Source organism: Phasianus colchicus, chromosome 6 (genome assembly GCF_987193195.1).
Source record: "Phasianus colchicus chromosome 6, bPhaCol1.hap1.1, whole genome shotgun sequence".
Classification (NCBI taxonomy): Eukaryota; Metazoa; Chordata; class Aves; order Galliformes; family Phasianidae; genus Phasianus; species Phasianus colchicus.
In genome coordinates this window covers 6,119,129-6,136,258 of record NC_143441.1, presented here as the reverse complement: position 1 = coordinate 6,136,258, position 17,130 = coordinate 6,119,129, and the positions used below count along the sequence as shown (strand labels likewise).

The 17,130-nt window shown below is 36.3% G+C and overlaps 1 protein-coding gene across 12 annotated transcripts in view; it reads right to left on the bottom strand.

The window, feature by feature from the left end:
* BBS9 (Bardet-Biedl syndrome 9) overlaps nucleotides 1-17,130 on the bottom strand; it is a 279,729-nt gene that overhangs the window by 239,067 nt on the left and 23,532 nt on the right. For all 12 annotated transcript variants that reach the window (XR_016467632.1, XR_016467633.1, XR_016467634.1 and 9 more), the window contains 4 exons: nucleotides 12,996-13,170; nucleotides 8,689-8,773; nucleotides 7,002-7,185; nucleotides 6,041-6,170 (listed from right to left, as the gene is read on the bottom strand). Coding sequence is in view for 9 of the 12 variants with exons in the window: in XM_090142279.1 (XP_089998405.1) it covers nucleotides 6,041-6,170; nucleotides 7,002-7,185; nucleotides 8,689-8,773; nucleotides 12,996-13,170 (574 nt within the window). In the remaining 3 variants the exon portion in view is untranslated. The remainder of the gene's footprint in view (nucleotides 1-6,040; nucleotides 6,171-7,001; nucleotides 7,186-8,688; nucleotides 8,774-12,995; nucleotides 13,171-17,130) is intronic.

The window sequence follows — 17,130 nt, the reverse complement described above, 5'->3', positions numbered from 1 at the left end:
AAAGATTTTTTTGTTTAAATCATTGTGTCTTCCTCAAAATTAATACACGAGAGGCTAAAGACATAGAAACAGTCAGTACTTCCTACAGTCTTGTAAGGATCACCTAAGAGGCACAAGGGCAGTGAGAAGAAGGACTTCTAACAGAACAACGTTAGAAAATTCACACATTCTGAATTTCTTTCTTTTTTCTCAAATAGTCACAGACCTGGACTACTATAGCATCTTCAATCAATAGCTTTGAGGTGATTCATTGAGCTGCAGTATTTCCTGCATCCAAGCCTGTGCAACGCAACCTTAAATTTATTACTTTAAGGAAGTCTCTAATTGAGTAGAAAACACAATAAAAAAATGCTACAGTGTAAGTCAAAACAAAAGCACCACGAAGCAGCTAGCTGACAAGTACGTAACTACGTGATACTGTTTTAATGAGCTGCTCATTCACAATACTGGAAGTTAGGAGTTCAAGTCTAACTGCTGTGAAGTCAAGCCTGCAGTGATCACACATGAAGAAGTAATAACAATTAAAAAAAAAAAAGGCTTAAGTTTCAAATGCCACAGTCAGTTACAGTCCCAGCACTTAGCAGAAAAATTCTGACTGCAAACTGAGCCATGCAGAGACAGCGGTGAAAACATGGAAACCCCTTCATATTCTTACAGGGTCACTCCTCAATACAAACATAGGTAGAATTGAAGTTTATAATGAGTTAAAGTGTGGATAAAGCTTACAAAGAAACCCTGCTTGCCTCCTGAACATGAAGACTATTTTTACTTCCTGGCTTTTCAACAGTTACTTTTGCTTTAATTTAGGTATTTTTCCCCCCAACTCAAATCTTGAAAGTATGTTTACAAGCTTAACCCTAGCTAAAGAAGTTGGTTTCTGGAAATGTAATATTTTTTAAGAAGCTCAGCTTATTCTTCAAAGATGCTAAATTATTCCTGGGCTAAAAAGGAAAAGCAAAACTAAACAATGCTTTTCCAGACTGCTTTATACACTTTATATTTCCTCTTCACAAAACTGTTCCATAACCAAGTAAAATTATATGCATCTATCAAATAAATGAAAGTAAAAGCAAGTAACTGCAGTAACTTTCACCAACTTGCCCATACCTGTCAACCCCTCATAATAAAAGGAATATTTTACAAGGCACACATACCATATTGTGGGTTATTTCCTACAACAATCCATCTTGCATGAAATGTAGTCTTTTTGCTCACAGACACAGTACATATAAAAGCTCACAAAACATAGAATTCATTCCCATAATATAATCTCCAGATTAAATTAAGCTCCTAAAAACAAGAGGCATCATATATGCAAATCATTCAATAACCTACAGACAAGCAGTAAAGGCGAGGCTAATGTTTTTTCCTTGGGGCATTTCTAATCAAATTCTAATGAATCTGAAGGTAAAATTATCCCTCATTTAATTATAAATTTCACTGATAAACTGGTGCCTAGAGAAGAATCCAAATAGATAAGAAAGGGAAAACGTGACCTTTCCTGAAATACATTTCCTAAACACTGATGGCTGGTTTTCTGTTAAAAATAGATGTCTGTAATAAATTCCACACCAAACCAACTCTTTTTCCCCCCCCCCTTAAAAGTACTACTAGGATTCATTTCTAGAAGGAGAGCACAGAAAATGTAAAATAGGAGCAACATGCAATACCTTCTTGGGAAAAAAAAAATAGAAAAATATTAATATATATATATTTCACTAAGTCTATTTCAATTTAAAAGAAAAAAAAAATGGGCCACATTTCAGCATTCACAGGCTCATCAGATTAAATGTGAAGGATGAATAATACAATCAAAACCAAGACTAGCCAACAGAAAAACAAATCAGAAACAAAAAACAAAGCCCTAGATTTGGAGTCCTCGTGCTTTCCTATTGCAAAAACAGATTTCTAACTTGGAAGTGAACAAAACAGAAATCCCTTTCCCGAGATCATATCCAAGCTATAATGCTCTATCTATGTGGTTTTAACTGAACTCACAGTGGCAATTCAGATGTTTGTGATGGAAACATCCCTGAGGCTAGCAACATGAGCTATTTTGCTTCAGACTGAAGGCACCTTAACACAATGTTCTAGTTTCAGGTCGCCCAGGTCAGCATAATACTTAGTACAATCAATCCGCCATTAAAACATGGTACTCTTAGGATCAGCTTTGCCAAGTGAATTAGTGTCAAATAAATAGAAAAGTGGATGCTCTAAGCATTTTAATCCACTCCAAGGACCTTTTACGGTCAAGCACACGGAGACGGGATAATTCAGGCACAGAAAAACAAATACGACCTCTAATAAGCCCTTAAAAAGTTACTTTCTGCTACTTCCTCAAAAAGTTATTTCAGATGATTCAGACAAACATGACCCACCTTTCTGGTACGGGTAGGATTAAGACACTTGACTGACTTTACAAGGCTCTACTCCCTGGTAGAAGCAAAAAAAATGACCTTCCTATGAGGCATTTGAGCTGACAGGAACTTTAAACAGCTTTGTCAGAAGCACAATCCTATGGACCTGCCCCCCAGATAACTACCTGAATTATGGGAGAGTGTGAGAGTGAAATGTGATTTGGCTTAGGAAGCACCAAAAAGTGACTAAATCAAATCTAAAAACAGAGAGAGATTGCTAATGAAATTCCTTCAGCAAGAGAGATCTTCAGGTGCATTGAAGGTCTTGGAAAACAGGTCTCTCCAGTGAAACAAAGGGAAATGAAAGCATAAAAGAAAGAGGGAATATGAGTTGAAGTCACTGCAAAGGAGATACTTGTGCAACTACAGTGGATACCAAGCAAACACTGGCACTCACAGTTGCTATTTCAACACTGAAAATGAGAGTGGAATGGAAATTCTTGCAATTCGTGTGATTTCCCTGTTTAACCGTAGCATGTGGACAGTTTCTCTTCAAACCCTCTAGAAGAGCGTGGTTTGCTTGCTTTTGTTTTGTGTCTTGCTTTGTTTTGGGGGGTTTCTTTTGTTTGTCACTTGTAAATTAACTCAGGCAGAACAACGAGACCATTTTTCCAAAGAGTTTCAGCCTCAGGGAGAATACTTTTAAACAGCTGTAGCTTCAAGAAAAACACAGGATGCATGAAACCTTCCAAGCAGGCTTACCATTGGGAAGATGTATTTGCACTGAGACATAGCTCTAGGTAGTATAAATTAATCCAAATTTTCAGTGTGACTGGTTACAACTGAAGCAATCCAGGCAGTGTTAAGCATGCAGGATTCCCCCAACTTTAAAAAAGTCATCTAACTGAAAATTCCATAGAGATCTTCAGGTAAAACCTAGAGCAAGATAAAACCTCAATTTTTTGCTTGTAGTTCAATATTCTGATTAAGAGTTTTTATAGTAAGTCTTCATCTTCAATTCTTCATCAGGTAACACTCAGGTTTTTACAACAGAAGAAAGGCCAAATGTCTAGTTCAACAGCTTCAAAAATACATCATCTTTAGATTACACACACACACCCCAGCAAAAATGTTATTAGTAACCACTTTGATTCTGCTTTTTCCCCTGTATGCTTCTGAAAATGGAATGGTAGAAGTAAAGCAGTTAGTCCTGGAATTTAATCCCAAAGGTTGCAGTCTGTTATTACCATTATTTACATACTGCTACTGCACTTTGCATTACTGTAACAGGAAAAATGAAATCATAAAAAATACGGAGGGGCACACAATAAAACCAAACTTACTTACTTGGCATACACAAAAGTATGTGAAAGGCTGGTCTTAGAGGCAAACTATCAAGATTACGGAATAAAGCATGACTGCCATTAGAGAAGCAATCACACTAACCTTGCCCCAAGGGAATTTACATAAAATATCTTCTAATACTGCTTTCCTTATCCAACAAGCCAGAGCCACACACAGTAAGCAGATGAACATGCATGATCTGTAAAGACAACTGCTTTCAGAATGCTCCATTTACCTAGCAAGTATCGCAATAAAAGCAGAAAGAACGTGAAAATAATTCATTTACGGAGGTCATTTTAAAGGCACTTCCATCTCTCAGCAGTGTAGGATTAACAACTCTATGGTAATTAAGAGACTTAATGTCATTTATGTTACAGTAGTGCCCAGAGGCTCCAGCTGAGATTGCAGCCCCTCTTGAGTGGAATAAGTATTGGAAAATTATTATACTGACTCACATAAAATGAGAATCCTCTTTGAAGTTCCTTTTTTTAATTTTTTTTAAGCATAACCTTTGTTTAAACCAAATTATTATCTCTGTAAGCTTTACAGCAGTTCTCTTGCTGTTTAGCTTATCTTTAGTTTAAACATCAGCATGAAATACAAGCATAGTGCATATGTTCAAACAGAAAGCTACAAGCATAGCATTGAAACTCATATGCCCTGTACTTCTGCCATACAGGTCATGGGGTCTACACAGACATATACACAGTCCTTCATTTATCAGTATCTGTATAAAAAGAGATTTGTATGATTAGACTGCAGTCTATATCCTCCAGAGGAAAATAATAATAATAACAACAACAACAGTAATAATAATAATAACAGTAATAATAATAATAATAATATATAGGTGTATGGAAATTTTGGCCCTGTAACTAACAAAATAATCTAGGATAAATTAGCATGCTCTCAAAATTCTCAACAAGATCAAACTACTGACTGTTAAATATTAAGCAGAACAAGTAGAATCTGCACAAACTTAGAATTACACAATCACAGAATCATTAAGCTTGGAAATGACCACTGAAATAATCTAGTCCAACCATCAACCCATCCTCACTATGCCCACTAAACCACATCCCTAAAACTTCTTAGTCACAGAATCACAGAATTGTAGGGGCTGGAAGGGACCTCCACAAATATTTGAATAATATGTAAATAATTCTATATACCAATTACAGTACAGTATGCTGTTGAAAAAAAACACGTCTTCCTCAATTTTTTTCTGCTGACACTATTTTTTCCAAATACAAAAGCTATACTGTAACATCCTGCATATATTTTTTTTGTTTTATACTGATTAGATCACAGATGTGATTTGTCACAGTCTTAATTTAAGACCTGTTGGATGAAAACCAGCAAAGCTCTTTTCAGAGAGTCTTCAAAAAAAATTAAAATTTTAAATTATAAATTATTTAAAAATAATTTAATAACCTTTAGCACCAAGTCAAAAACACCAACATCCCTCACACATTTCTACTCTGTATAAGTCAGATATTACACTTCCATTTATATGAGACTTCGTGATAAGATAGAAAACTAGTGATCAAGTAACTATTCAACAATCCAAATATGTTGTCATGACAGCCATAAGCTTGACATAGAAGAAATGTATCCTAAAAGGACACGGCATTTCTTAATCATCGCAAACAATAGGAAGCCAGTACCATCCATGGCTCTGGTACATTCCCCACCATTAAGCATAAGTTGGATCATAAAAGCACTGGCAGAACTTTTCTGTAGTTTGCTTCTCATTTCAGTGACAAAGTTGGTACAAGTAATAAGCACTGTCATCATTTCTCAGTAGTTCATCCTGCATCTGACAGGTTTGTCCCTGTCCTGTCTGTCGTAAGCACATTTTACAAAAAGTTTTGGTTCGTTGCAGTGCAATTTGCATTTTAACCAGTTCCTTAAACTAATTTCCATAGTTTAACATTGGAGTTGAACAATCTGTTCCAGCAAACCACGTCTGGAATTCATATGCTCTCAAATGTTTAATGAAGAACAGATTTTCAGTGAGCATCCTTATTATTCTGTCTCAGGGAAGGATCTTACCAGATAGCCATGTTTAATTTTTCATTCTTTCAAAAAAGAAACTACTTCATTAGAAGTATGAGAGATCAATTTCCATTTTTACTCATGCAAATCAAAGTCTAAAGCACAGTACAGAAATTCTAGTAGGTCCACTACAAAATTAATATTTTACACAACAAACATTTTGAATTTTCATTTTAGAAGTTGCCTTATTTGTTACATACCTCAGAATCACCTGTTAGGATCTACAAGCAAGTTTCACTACTAAAAATGAATCTGGGAAAGTATTTCAAGAAGTAACTTACTGTAAATTGGCTACTTTTACAGATACAGGAACATGGGGAAGCTGAGTGGCCCATTTCAGTGTAATATCTTGATAAACATACAGCATTTTACTATGGTTTCCGACTAGAGTGTTTATTGTTCCTTCTTTCACTGTTAGAAATATAAAAACAATTTAAAAATGAAAGCTATTATCATAAGCCATTACTTTCTTTTTTGGAGTTACATACTACCAAACTATTTATTTATTTCCTTTTAAGATATCACTTGCTTTAAATAAATCTATAGAATTTTTAAGCGTTAAAAATTATGAAAGTTACTTTGACAATAATCAAGAATGTATGTAATTAATTATGAATATCAATTCCAATCATACAACATACAAGCCAAAACTTCTCAAGGTTCTAGCCAGATGTGTTTTATAACATAAGATATGAATAATAAAGACTTGTAATTATCATGTTGGCATGCCAGGTATGACAAACACACGTGGTTAAATAACATCAGTTAATTACCCTTCATTAATTCACTGAACTGATTCATACATTTAAATGTTTTATTTATAACGAAAATCAGAAAGCAATCGAGAAGCAATTTAGATCTACTACAAAACTTACAAGTCTTAAGAACATGTTAACCTACTCTATATTAATGTCTGAAAAGCTTTCATTGAATAACAGAAGGTTTTCTAACACTTATCTCTCATACTTCCACGTTTGGTGACTTGGTAGCCTGGGCAAATTTATTGAAACACTAAAACACACATCATATTTGATGATGAGAAAATAAGCTTCTTAGATTCCAAAAGTCATGGTATTTCAGATTGACAATATTAAAAAATAAATCTAAGAAGCAGACAGCTTTTATTTTGTAGCTTTTCTATAACAAATAGCATGTTTAAAAGAATATATCATCAGTGGGATAAAAAAAAAAAAAGGCTAGGGAAGTAACAAAACTAAAAGTTTCAAGTTGAATTTTACAAACCTGAACAATAAGGAATGAAGCAACTTGGACTGTAATCAAGCTTTTTCATGAAGCGAATTTGTCCATTATCCTTCAGGCAGAAGAGGCTTCTCTCACCAAGTATAAAAACAGAAGAAACTGCCTGATTAAAGGAGACAATGCATATATCCAGTGCTTGTTCTCCAATGTTGAGAACCCAATCCACCTTTAAAAGAAAAAAAGAAGAAAATACACAGCTGACAGCTGCACATTTAAGAAAAACTCAAAAACACACAGAGAAAGCTCAGAATTCATCAAGCTATAAAGGTATCAGTAGCATAAGTGGGAAAGAAAAATCAAGGTCTAAAATTCTCTAAAAACAGAGTAATAAAACAATTTAAATCTGCCCCAGTACACGTCCTTAGGGTAGTGTTAGGGAGGAAAGGTGATAACCTATTCTACCAATGTATAATTGGAAACATGGACAGAATTCACGGTGCTGAAGCCCACATACATACTTGCAGCCAATAATGTACACCCTTCAACCTGAAGAATGGTTCTGCAGACGAAAGCTTACCTGCTTCTCCAACTACATGCACTGATATAATGAAGGACCATTTCAAAATCCTTCCTTGCCTACGTCCTTGCACGTTTAAGCAATATTACTGCTTATTAATAGCTTTCATTAATTTCAGCTCCTTTGAAAAACTTTAACTCACACATGCAAAAATTGCTTTTGATGCTGCCATGCTGGTTAAGTAGATTCAGAATTGCTGAAATCAAAAGCCATTCAAATGTCACCACTTCCTAAATTAACAGCATCAATCTTTTTGCTTTAGAACAGAATGCATTGGTAAACACAGTGGCATGCCTCATATACAAAACTGGAAATGTCACTTTGAAAGGAAAACATTATCTTTGCCACAATGTATACTTCTCAAATCACGTTTAAAAAATTATTTACAGTATGTTTGAGGAAACTTCTAAATTTCTTATTAAAAAATTATGCCTTCTCCTAATTCAAAGTATAAGATTCTGGTTGACTTAGTGTGAAAACATTCTACTACTAACCAATGTAAGGAAAATGTTCTCCCTATATTTTACTGTTATACTTGAAATAAGCTAAATCCAGCATTTTGCATAGTAGAGCATGTGGATAAACAGTTCTAAAAAGAAGCAGAGACTCAAATTCTCCTCCTCTCAGTAACAGGTAGGTTGATTATTAAGCAGTTTACTAGCCACAAGGCTCTCCTGAAGATCACTGACTTAACACGTTTTTGAAAGAAGAGACCAGGATACTGACTATTTATAGAAGCAGTTTTCAGTGCTGAGTTTTTTGTTAAAGTACAAAGGACTCTCTGAGTACAACTAGATTAATTTCATAACTTGAATATAGAGTCAGAAATACAGTCTAGAATTACCACACATTAGATTTTGTGCTGGAAAGGCAAAGACCTCTCTGAGAAATAGCTACTTACAGTATACAATTTTAGTGCTTTTTTTGTTGTTTTTCTGAGAACAGCAGCAACTATTAAGGCCCAAACTGAAACAGCTAAGGTTCAATGAAATCCTAATAGAAATGTATAGGAGACTTTCTGCTGCCTTTTAAAAGCAACTGGATAGGATTCTTTCTCACCAGATAATGTTTCCATTCATTACTTAGCACTGGTCTTTTTCAGATGCATACAAGCCACATACATATAGGTTATGTAAAATAAATAGCATTTACCACAAGTTTCTTTCCAGAACTAAGTTTTTGTTGTACTGTTTCTTGTCTTCCATCAGCATCCGTTGCAAATGCCAGCACTTGGTATCTGTTATAGGAAGTTTAAAAAGAAAAGTAATACAACAAAATACAACGCCTTTGTAGTTAAAACCTTTACACTAAGTAAAAATAAAATAGAATTACCCTATTTTGAGCATACATACACAGCAAAAGCAGAACCTAAAAAGTATTGTCCGAAAGCCTACAGTAGCACAACCATAATCAGGAAAGATGTTAGAATAAACATCGTTGTAGAATAAAAACTATGTGTAAGGCAGAAGGGTTCTACTCGGGTTTTCTGTGATGTTAATGTAATTCAACAGCTAAATATACTAAAGGATGGATATGGATGGATATATCTTACAAAAGAGACAGATGCAAGAAATCAGCATCTTTTCAATTTGTGAAGTTGAAATATAGCAATTAAAAAAAAAAAAAAATCCCTCAGTAAATTTTAAAATAAACTACTGTATTCAGGGACACTGTCCAGACACGCAGAGATGGGATCAGGAAGGCCAAGGCACAGTTAGAATTGTACTTGATGAGAGATGTGAAAAATAACAAGGGACTCTACAGATTGAACGTTGGTCAGAAGAGACAGGCCAAAGAGAGTACGTGTACACTCCTTCTGATAAATGGGAAGGGAAAACTGACAGACATGGAGAAGGCTGAAGCACTCGACGAGTTCTTTGTCTCAGTCTTCACTGACAGCCAGGCTTCTCAAATCCATGAAACTCACATCCCTGAATCTCTAAGAGGGGCTGGGAAAGCAAAATCCCCTTCACTGTATGAGAAGAACAAGTGTGGGACCACCTCATGATGCTGAATGTGTACAAATGGCATCCCAGGGGTCTGAAGGGAGCTGACTGGTATGGCTGCAGAGTCTTCTCCACCATATTTGAAAAGTACCTTTATTTGCAGTCACAGAATCACAGAATGGCTGGGGTTGGAAGGGACCTCAAGGATCACGAATCTCCAACTCCCTGCCACATGCAGGGCCACCAACCATCCCACCTAATGCTAGACCAGACTGCCCAGGGCCCCATCCAATCTGGCCTTGAACACCTCCAGGGACGGGGCATCCACAACCTCCCTGGGCAGCCTGTCCCAGTACCTCACCACTCTCTCTGTAAAGAATTTCCCCCTGACCAACCTAAATCTCCCCTCCCTCAACTTCAAACCATTTCCCCTTGTCCTGCTGTTATCAACCCTTTCAAAGAGTTGATTCCCCTCCTGTTTGTAGGCTCCCTTTAGGTACTGAAAGGCTGCAATGAGGTCACCCTGCAGCCTTCTTTTCTCCAGGCTGAACAAGCCCAGCTCCCTCAGCCTGTCCTCATAGGGGAGGTGCTCCAGTCCCCCCAGTCCATCTACTCTCTCCCAAATTATTAACACAATGTCTGTAATGTGTTCATGCAATATCTAGAATCTGAAAATGTCTTACTAAGTTTTAGCAGAATAAATCAAAGACAGTATTGCTTGAGAAATTCAGGTGATAATGTAGAATACTACATGACAATAAGTATTATGTTAGACTAACATTTCCTGGATTAATTCTTAAAGAGTAATTTGTAAATAATAATTAAGAAGCGGTATTTGCATTTTTAATATACTTATTTCAGCACACCTTTTCCCTTTCACACCATGAACAAGAGCCCTTCTGATAAAAGAAAATCAGAAAAACGCCATTTTTATTTTAGGTAGAAAATGAAAACTAAAAATACAATGTTTCCATATATTTCCAGGAAGCTACACTTTGCAAATAATTTGCCTCCAAACAAAGTACTAGAATGGTTCCTTAAGTGCTCTACATTATGTTGTAGTCAATATAAGTCCCAGTGCAGCCTATGAATAATGATAATTGCAGCCAGTGTGAAAATAAAAAGCGAAAGAAAGAAAATGGCCACGATGGGTAACAAAGACTGGGCATTCCACTTGGCCTCTCCCAGTACTGGAAGCAAAATAACTTAAGCTCAGGAAAAAGATTTATGACAACTGCATTCAAACTTTTTCACAAAATAAAGAAGAATTTTTTTCTCCTGCATTCATTTCAACATTATTTCACAGAGATATCTAAGGTGGATGCATAGTAATGTTTTTGTTCCACTCTGAAATTTTTAGTAGCATCTGTTTCTCAGTCAAGTGTTTTAGTGTACCTAAAATCAGAAAGTAAAAAAATGCCTATGAAGGTGAAATTAATGCAGCTTCACAGAAAAAGAAGTGGAGATCTAGTAAAGCAATCTCTTCGTAACACAGAGGGAAGAGATGCTGAAAGACATTTTAGGAAGGCAACAACCAGTGTTTTCAGTGTTTCCCATGTAGTTCAGTGTTTTGAGTGCTTTCCAAGTTCTCTACTGCTTAAGACTGCTCTACTGCAGAGAATAGTTACCAGAATTAGCAGTAGAAGACGTTCCCAGCAGTAAAGCAAACTCAAAATATTAACCAGAGACTCAGAAGGTTGCATAAGTCTAAGGAACAAGCTTGCAATTGCACTTTTGATGCCGTACTCTAAAACAACTTCTTATATAAGTTGATGTACAAGCTACATAAGTCAACAATGAGGTAGACTCAAAACTAGTCGAACTGAAAGGTTCAGAAGGTGGCAATCAGTGCCACAAAGTCCACAGGGAGACTTGCACAAATGGTATATCCCAGGAGTCAATGTGGGATCCTACCTTCTTGTGTGTTCAAGCAACACAACAGTGCTTCAATACTTAGTGAGGCTACAAATAGAATTTTAAGAATAAAGCATCATCCATTTATCATCTTCATGAGTAAAGAATGAGATGCCATTTGCCATAATTTTCCCAAACTGGTAATATGGACACATTTTCTGAAAAGGCAGAACTGTTATTTTCAGTTATGATCAAGAAGGCAGCTAGTATCTTATTCTAAGATTAGAAGAATATTCTTCAAAAGCTACATAGAGAAATGTGTATTCATAGTACTGAAATGCACATTGTATTCATATGGAAAATGCTGGTGGTAGGAAGATGACATAGTAATAACTGATCAGTATTGTTGATCAAAATAGCAGGGCTACGATATCTGTTCAGAAGGAGCATTATCTGCGAGCTCCTAAATTTCACAGTATCATTTGTTTGCAGTCTTAAAATATGCAGAACCAATCTGTCTTTCAAGACACATTTAAATATTTACTAACAGTTGTGGAGTTGATAGTCAACAGCTTACCAGACTTGGTTCAGAATTAGACAAGCAATATAGCTTCTGCCCTAACCCTCTTTTTTTCTTTTTTTTTTTTTTAAATCATTTTTTAGAGTTTGGCATCATCCTTGCATTTCAGGACATTTATTCTTATATTTCAGGTCTTTGATGAGGGTGTTAAAGAAATAGTGGCTCCAACACCATCTCCTGAGGAACATCATTCATTTAAGGCTGTTAGTCTGAATCGACGGCTACTCTGGAAGTCTGACAGTTCTGTCACATTTTCATCCATCTTGTAGTTGCTAATTCTCCACCACCACTCACCAACCCCACATTTATTGTTAGCCATAAAATTTCAGAAGGCCTAAGAGCAGACCTTATCAGTTTTAATGGAGAAAAGATGAGGCAAAGCCAGCATTGCTCTAAATGCAGTAAGCTCTGCACCTGCACACGACTTCTAGCTCCTTGTCTTTGTTGCCCAGGCTGTGTTTGTGAACATGTACTTAAGATGGGCCTCCGCTCATCACACTTCCTTTAAGGAACTCTGAAAGCATTCCCTGCTGAGCATTTGGCCCTCATCTCCAATTCCACCATTTACTTGAAGTATTTGGCACCTATCCCTCAATCCATGAGGTTATCAAGACTCTACTGACAGGTGAACTCCACTTCTCCCCACCAGCCCTTATTGCCTTAAGAAGATCTCATGTTCAAGGTGTCACTGCTAATCTCTTCTAAAAACTGAACAGATTAACGAATATTTGCAGCAAAATAAAATGTTTCACTGAAAAGAAAAAAATGGTGTTTGGAGGGACGATCATCTTGCTTTAGCAGTACAGTACAGACAAAATGGAATGGAAAAATTAGACAGAACCAAGAAAAGGAAGAGTCTAGCACTTGCAGGACTGTGTGATGAGTCTTCAATAATGTAACAAACTTGAATAATTATAAAATTAACGTGACTACAAATTATACAGGAAACAGTTTGCTTTTTTAGCAAAGATAATAAAAAATTACATGTGGTTATTTTTGTTTACATACTAAATCACAGCACCAAAATATGCAATAATTGAATAACATGAATAATTGAATAACTGAATATGAACACATACTTGTAACTCTCAACCTGTCGAGAGGAAGACACTGTAATGAAAGAATCTGTCCGAGAGCTGTAAGTCAAGGGACCAGGCAGAAGAAAACCAGGTAAAAAACGGCCAAAAGCGTAGCTTTCCTGTTCAAATAACATTAGCATCCCATCCATGGACTGTATACATATCAAATCTCGACCTAAGAAAGAAAAGCAAAGGGAAGATATATAAAGGAAACAAAACAACATTAACTGGACAATTGAACTTTTAACAGTTGCAGAATAAAAAGTTGTACTTACACTATAGAAATAAGACTAATTTCAATTCCCGTTTACTATTAATAATACCAAATATTCCAACTTTAACTTACTTCTTGCTTACTATAAAGAACAAACTTAGTATAAAAACAACAAATCTAGATAATTAGGTGTTTTTGGATGTCATTCAGAATATATTAAGAAAAAAATGTCATCTAAAAGCAAAATTCCTGATGTTATAACTATTACAATTGTAGTTTCAAGAAATGTTTCAATACTCCAAGGGGGGGAAAAAAAGGCCTCTATACATCACAAGCAGTCATAAAAACCGTGAATTAAAACTAAATAACCTATTCTAGTCTTTCAAGAGTAGTTAAACGACAAGAATTCCTACAAATATATATTGCTGTTAAAAATAGTACTATGGCAATGTTTTCCACAGCCTGCATTCATATTTTCTGTCTTCAAGGAATGAAGAAATAAACAGATTCACTCCATTTGTTGCAAACAATATTAAGAACAGAAAAATTCAGCTCGGAGTAAATGACTTCAAGCCATTATTTAATAGCCTGAAGACATGACTCGATATGTCTCTAAAACACCAAGCTAAATACAAAGCTTCATTTTGACACATTTCTGAGGTCAGAGGCTGATTACGAGTTTTGCATTTCATATGTCAGTGCAGTAATTCAAGCAAACAATGTTTTCCATGTTTTCGAAGAGAAAGCCATACCAATAAGACTAATAGCTTGGAACCATTAATGGAAGTATCTCTCCTGAATTCAAAGAAAAGCCCCAATCTGGCAAACATAACACAAAATAATGTCATTCAACATACATTTATCTGCATTAAAAATATTCCACCGCGTCTTAGGAGCTCTAGTATATAAATGGAGGACTTGAAAAAAATTCTTTGTGCGCTCAAAGTCCATCCCCAATACCTTAAGACTGTTCTCCAACACAAAAAGATGAACTAAACCAAAAACAAAATAAAAACTCTTTCTTATACTTAAATAACAAAGGTAGCATAAAGGTCAAGATTACATTCAATACTTGAAAAAGCAGTAAGCGTAAAATACAGTGGAAAGTATTGTTCATCTCTACTGCAACTCTTCATAGAAACTAAGCACTTGAAAATAAATAGTGTAATAGGTCAGCAGTATATGGTGTTATCTGTTCTTGTGACTAAAGCAAACGGGATTTAGTTCAGACTAACAACATGGATCTCACCCACTCGCCCTCTCTACCCTCCATGCCTCCCACCACATTGTTTCAGATTCTCCCATAATCTGAAAATCAAATTCTTCCATTCGTTTTTCCAAATTCTGCATGTAGTTCAGTCGTGTTCTATCAAGACTGTTGCAAATACCAACCAGGAGCAAGAAAAGACATTTGAAAATGTAATTCATTTTGTTCACTTGGCAGAGACTAAATTCAAATCATTCACTAGTGAAAATATCTCAGTCCTTCCCATCAAGATTTAAAGATAGAAGGGAAAAAAAAAAGTATCAAGAATGTAGCATCAGGAAGGCTTGTGATGAATGCCTGTTTCTTTTATGTTCTACACATGGCTTTTCTGAAAACTTTAGAGGTCAATCTTATTCAAGAGTACTGTTGATATTGTCTGCTTGAAAACAAGTCTTACATATATGTGTATATATTAAGCTCCAGAAGTAATGCCTCCTATTTATTTCTACGGAAACTACAACAGATACAAACAGCACAATAACACTATTTGATAAAACAAATTCTCAGCACAAAAAACTGGTTTTTTAACACAGACCCTACCATTAGCTATGCAATTCTGCCAGTGATGAACAGGAAACCGCTCACCATGCTTACAAAAATCAGTGCCAGACAAGTGACCCAGTGTCTCACAGTTGCTATGGCCACGTCATTACCCACACAATCCAGAAGTTAGGAGGTGCAAAATCTGGGCTATACAGTGTATGTGATGGTACAGTACAAGCAAGATTGGCAACGTGCTCCACAGTCTCAAACTGGAATGGGGTCTGGCATTATCAGAAAATAATCAAGACTGGAAAAGACCTCTGTGATCATCTAGTCCAACAATACACCTACCACCATCACTGCCCACATGTTGCAAGTATGAGCAGGTCTGCTTTTTGTTTTTTTGTTTGTTTGTTTTTTTGCTGTGACTTTTTAGTTTGTCTACTCTATTCTGTCTAATAAATTGTTTTCATTTCCTTTAATTTCCATATCGTACTGCAGTTAAGGAACAGAGATGGAAGAAGCTACAAGAAACTTCAAATAGATAATGAGTTAATTAAACAATTGAATTGGTATCTGGTTTATGACACCTTGTTTCCAGAGAAGTCAGGATATGGTAAACAGCTCTGCATAGGTAATTCCCAGTTCAGCTTCCTTTCATGGGTAACAGCTCCAGCAGGGCTGGTAATTATGAAATTCCTCAAACAAAATCTTACTTTCTCAAGCCACTACTACTGTTTTGTATTAAATCCTTACTGAGATTCTGATGGGGGAATTCTGACAAATGGAGAGAAGCATGGACAGAATATCGCGCTGCAAGAGAAAGGTTGTCTTCTCCTCTGGCCTGACTCTGGAAGTTTGAGCCTTCAGCTTAGAAAGCATCACAATGTAGCAGCCAGAAGTGGTTTGTTCAGGTTCCAGGAAATCCAGAAGAATCACCTTTCCTATCCCAAACTACAGTGCACATCTCTTTACCTGCAGAGAGCTGCATCTTGAACTTTTTTTTCAAGGGGGAACTCACATACTGCCACTCCATAGAGTTTTATCTCCAGCTCGTAGGAGTGACACCACTATCACCACTAATGAAGTTGTGACCCAGAAAACTGCCACCTTCAGCCTTGTGTTAGTTCAGTTGGTCCTGAAAACCTTGAACACTGTTCCCTTCTGTTCCTCTGTGAGCATCTGTGGGACCCATACAGAGCAAATTCTGTGATATTCCAACATTGTCACCGTTGTTCCCAACACACTGAAGCTGATATTCAGCTCCATACATTCAGTTTCTTGCTCACAATCTGCCAATTCGTGTGGATGAGCTGACTGAGATTCTCTTCATGCTATGCACGGCCATCTCAAACGTGGCTTGTCTTTCACATCGCTGTCACCACTGCTGAAAAGCACCACTCACTGCCTCACTGTAATCACATCCACCGTTTGATTCCCATAATCACTTAGCAAGCATCAGTGAATACCTATGGATGCCATTTTTTCTGCCTGGAAGAAATCAATCCCATCTCTCTGCTTCATATGCACATCCACATCAGACTGCCCATCTGCTGCTATCTGCCACATGGCTATAAAGTTAAACAGAACATTGGTGGGAAGGTTCAACATCTATCGCCATACCCTGCCATACTCAACATCCAACCTCTGATATCATGGGACAACATAATAAAACAGGAGGCATTACTTTCAGAGCAGCCCTCATATTTGGAGAGAATATATTTGGATAGCTGCCAATATCAAACACTTCAATCTTGCCTTAACAAGGTAGTAATCGCATTTTCAATAGATGAATTCATATATTAAAGCATAAAAAAGACTTTCTCTCAACATTAGAAAACCCCATATTCCTTTTTAAACATGAATTACTCTAATAATCAAGCTTTTTTTGGTGACTGAAGAAAAAAAAGAAAACAAAATTTAGTCTTCCTACACCGAATGACATCTACATCTGTACTAACAAAGAAACATTAGACAAAAGCAACCCAACAAAGAAACTACTGAGGCACTCATCAAAAGTATTCATATATCTACTACTGAAGTTAGCAAGTTAGTACATCTTTGGTTTTCTTTTCCTACTGCAGCAAGTGAAAAAACGTAAATAGATCGTCTTTCTAGCAGCTCTTTAAACCATTGGCCACTTGTCACTAGCAACTTCAATGCAATGATTA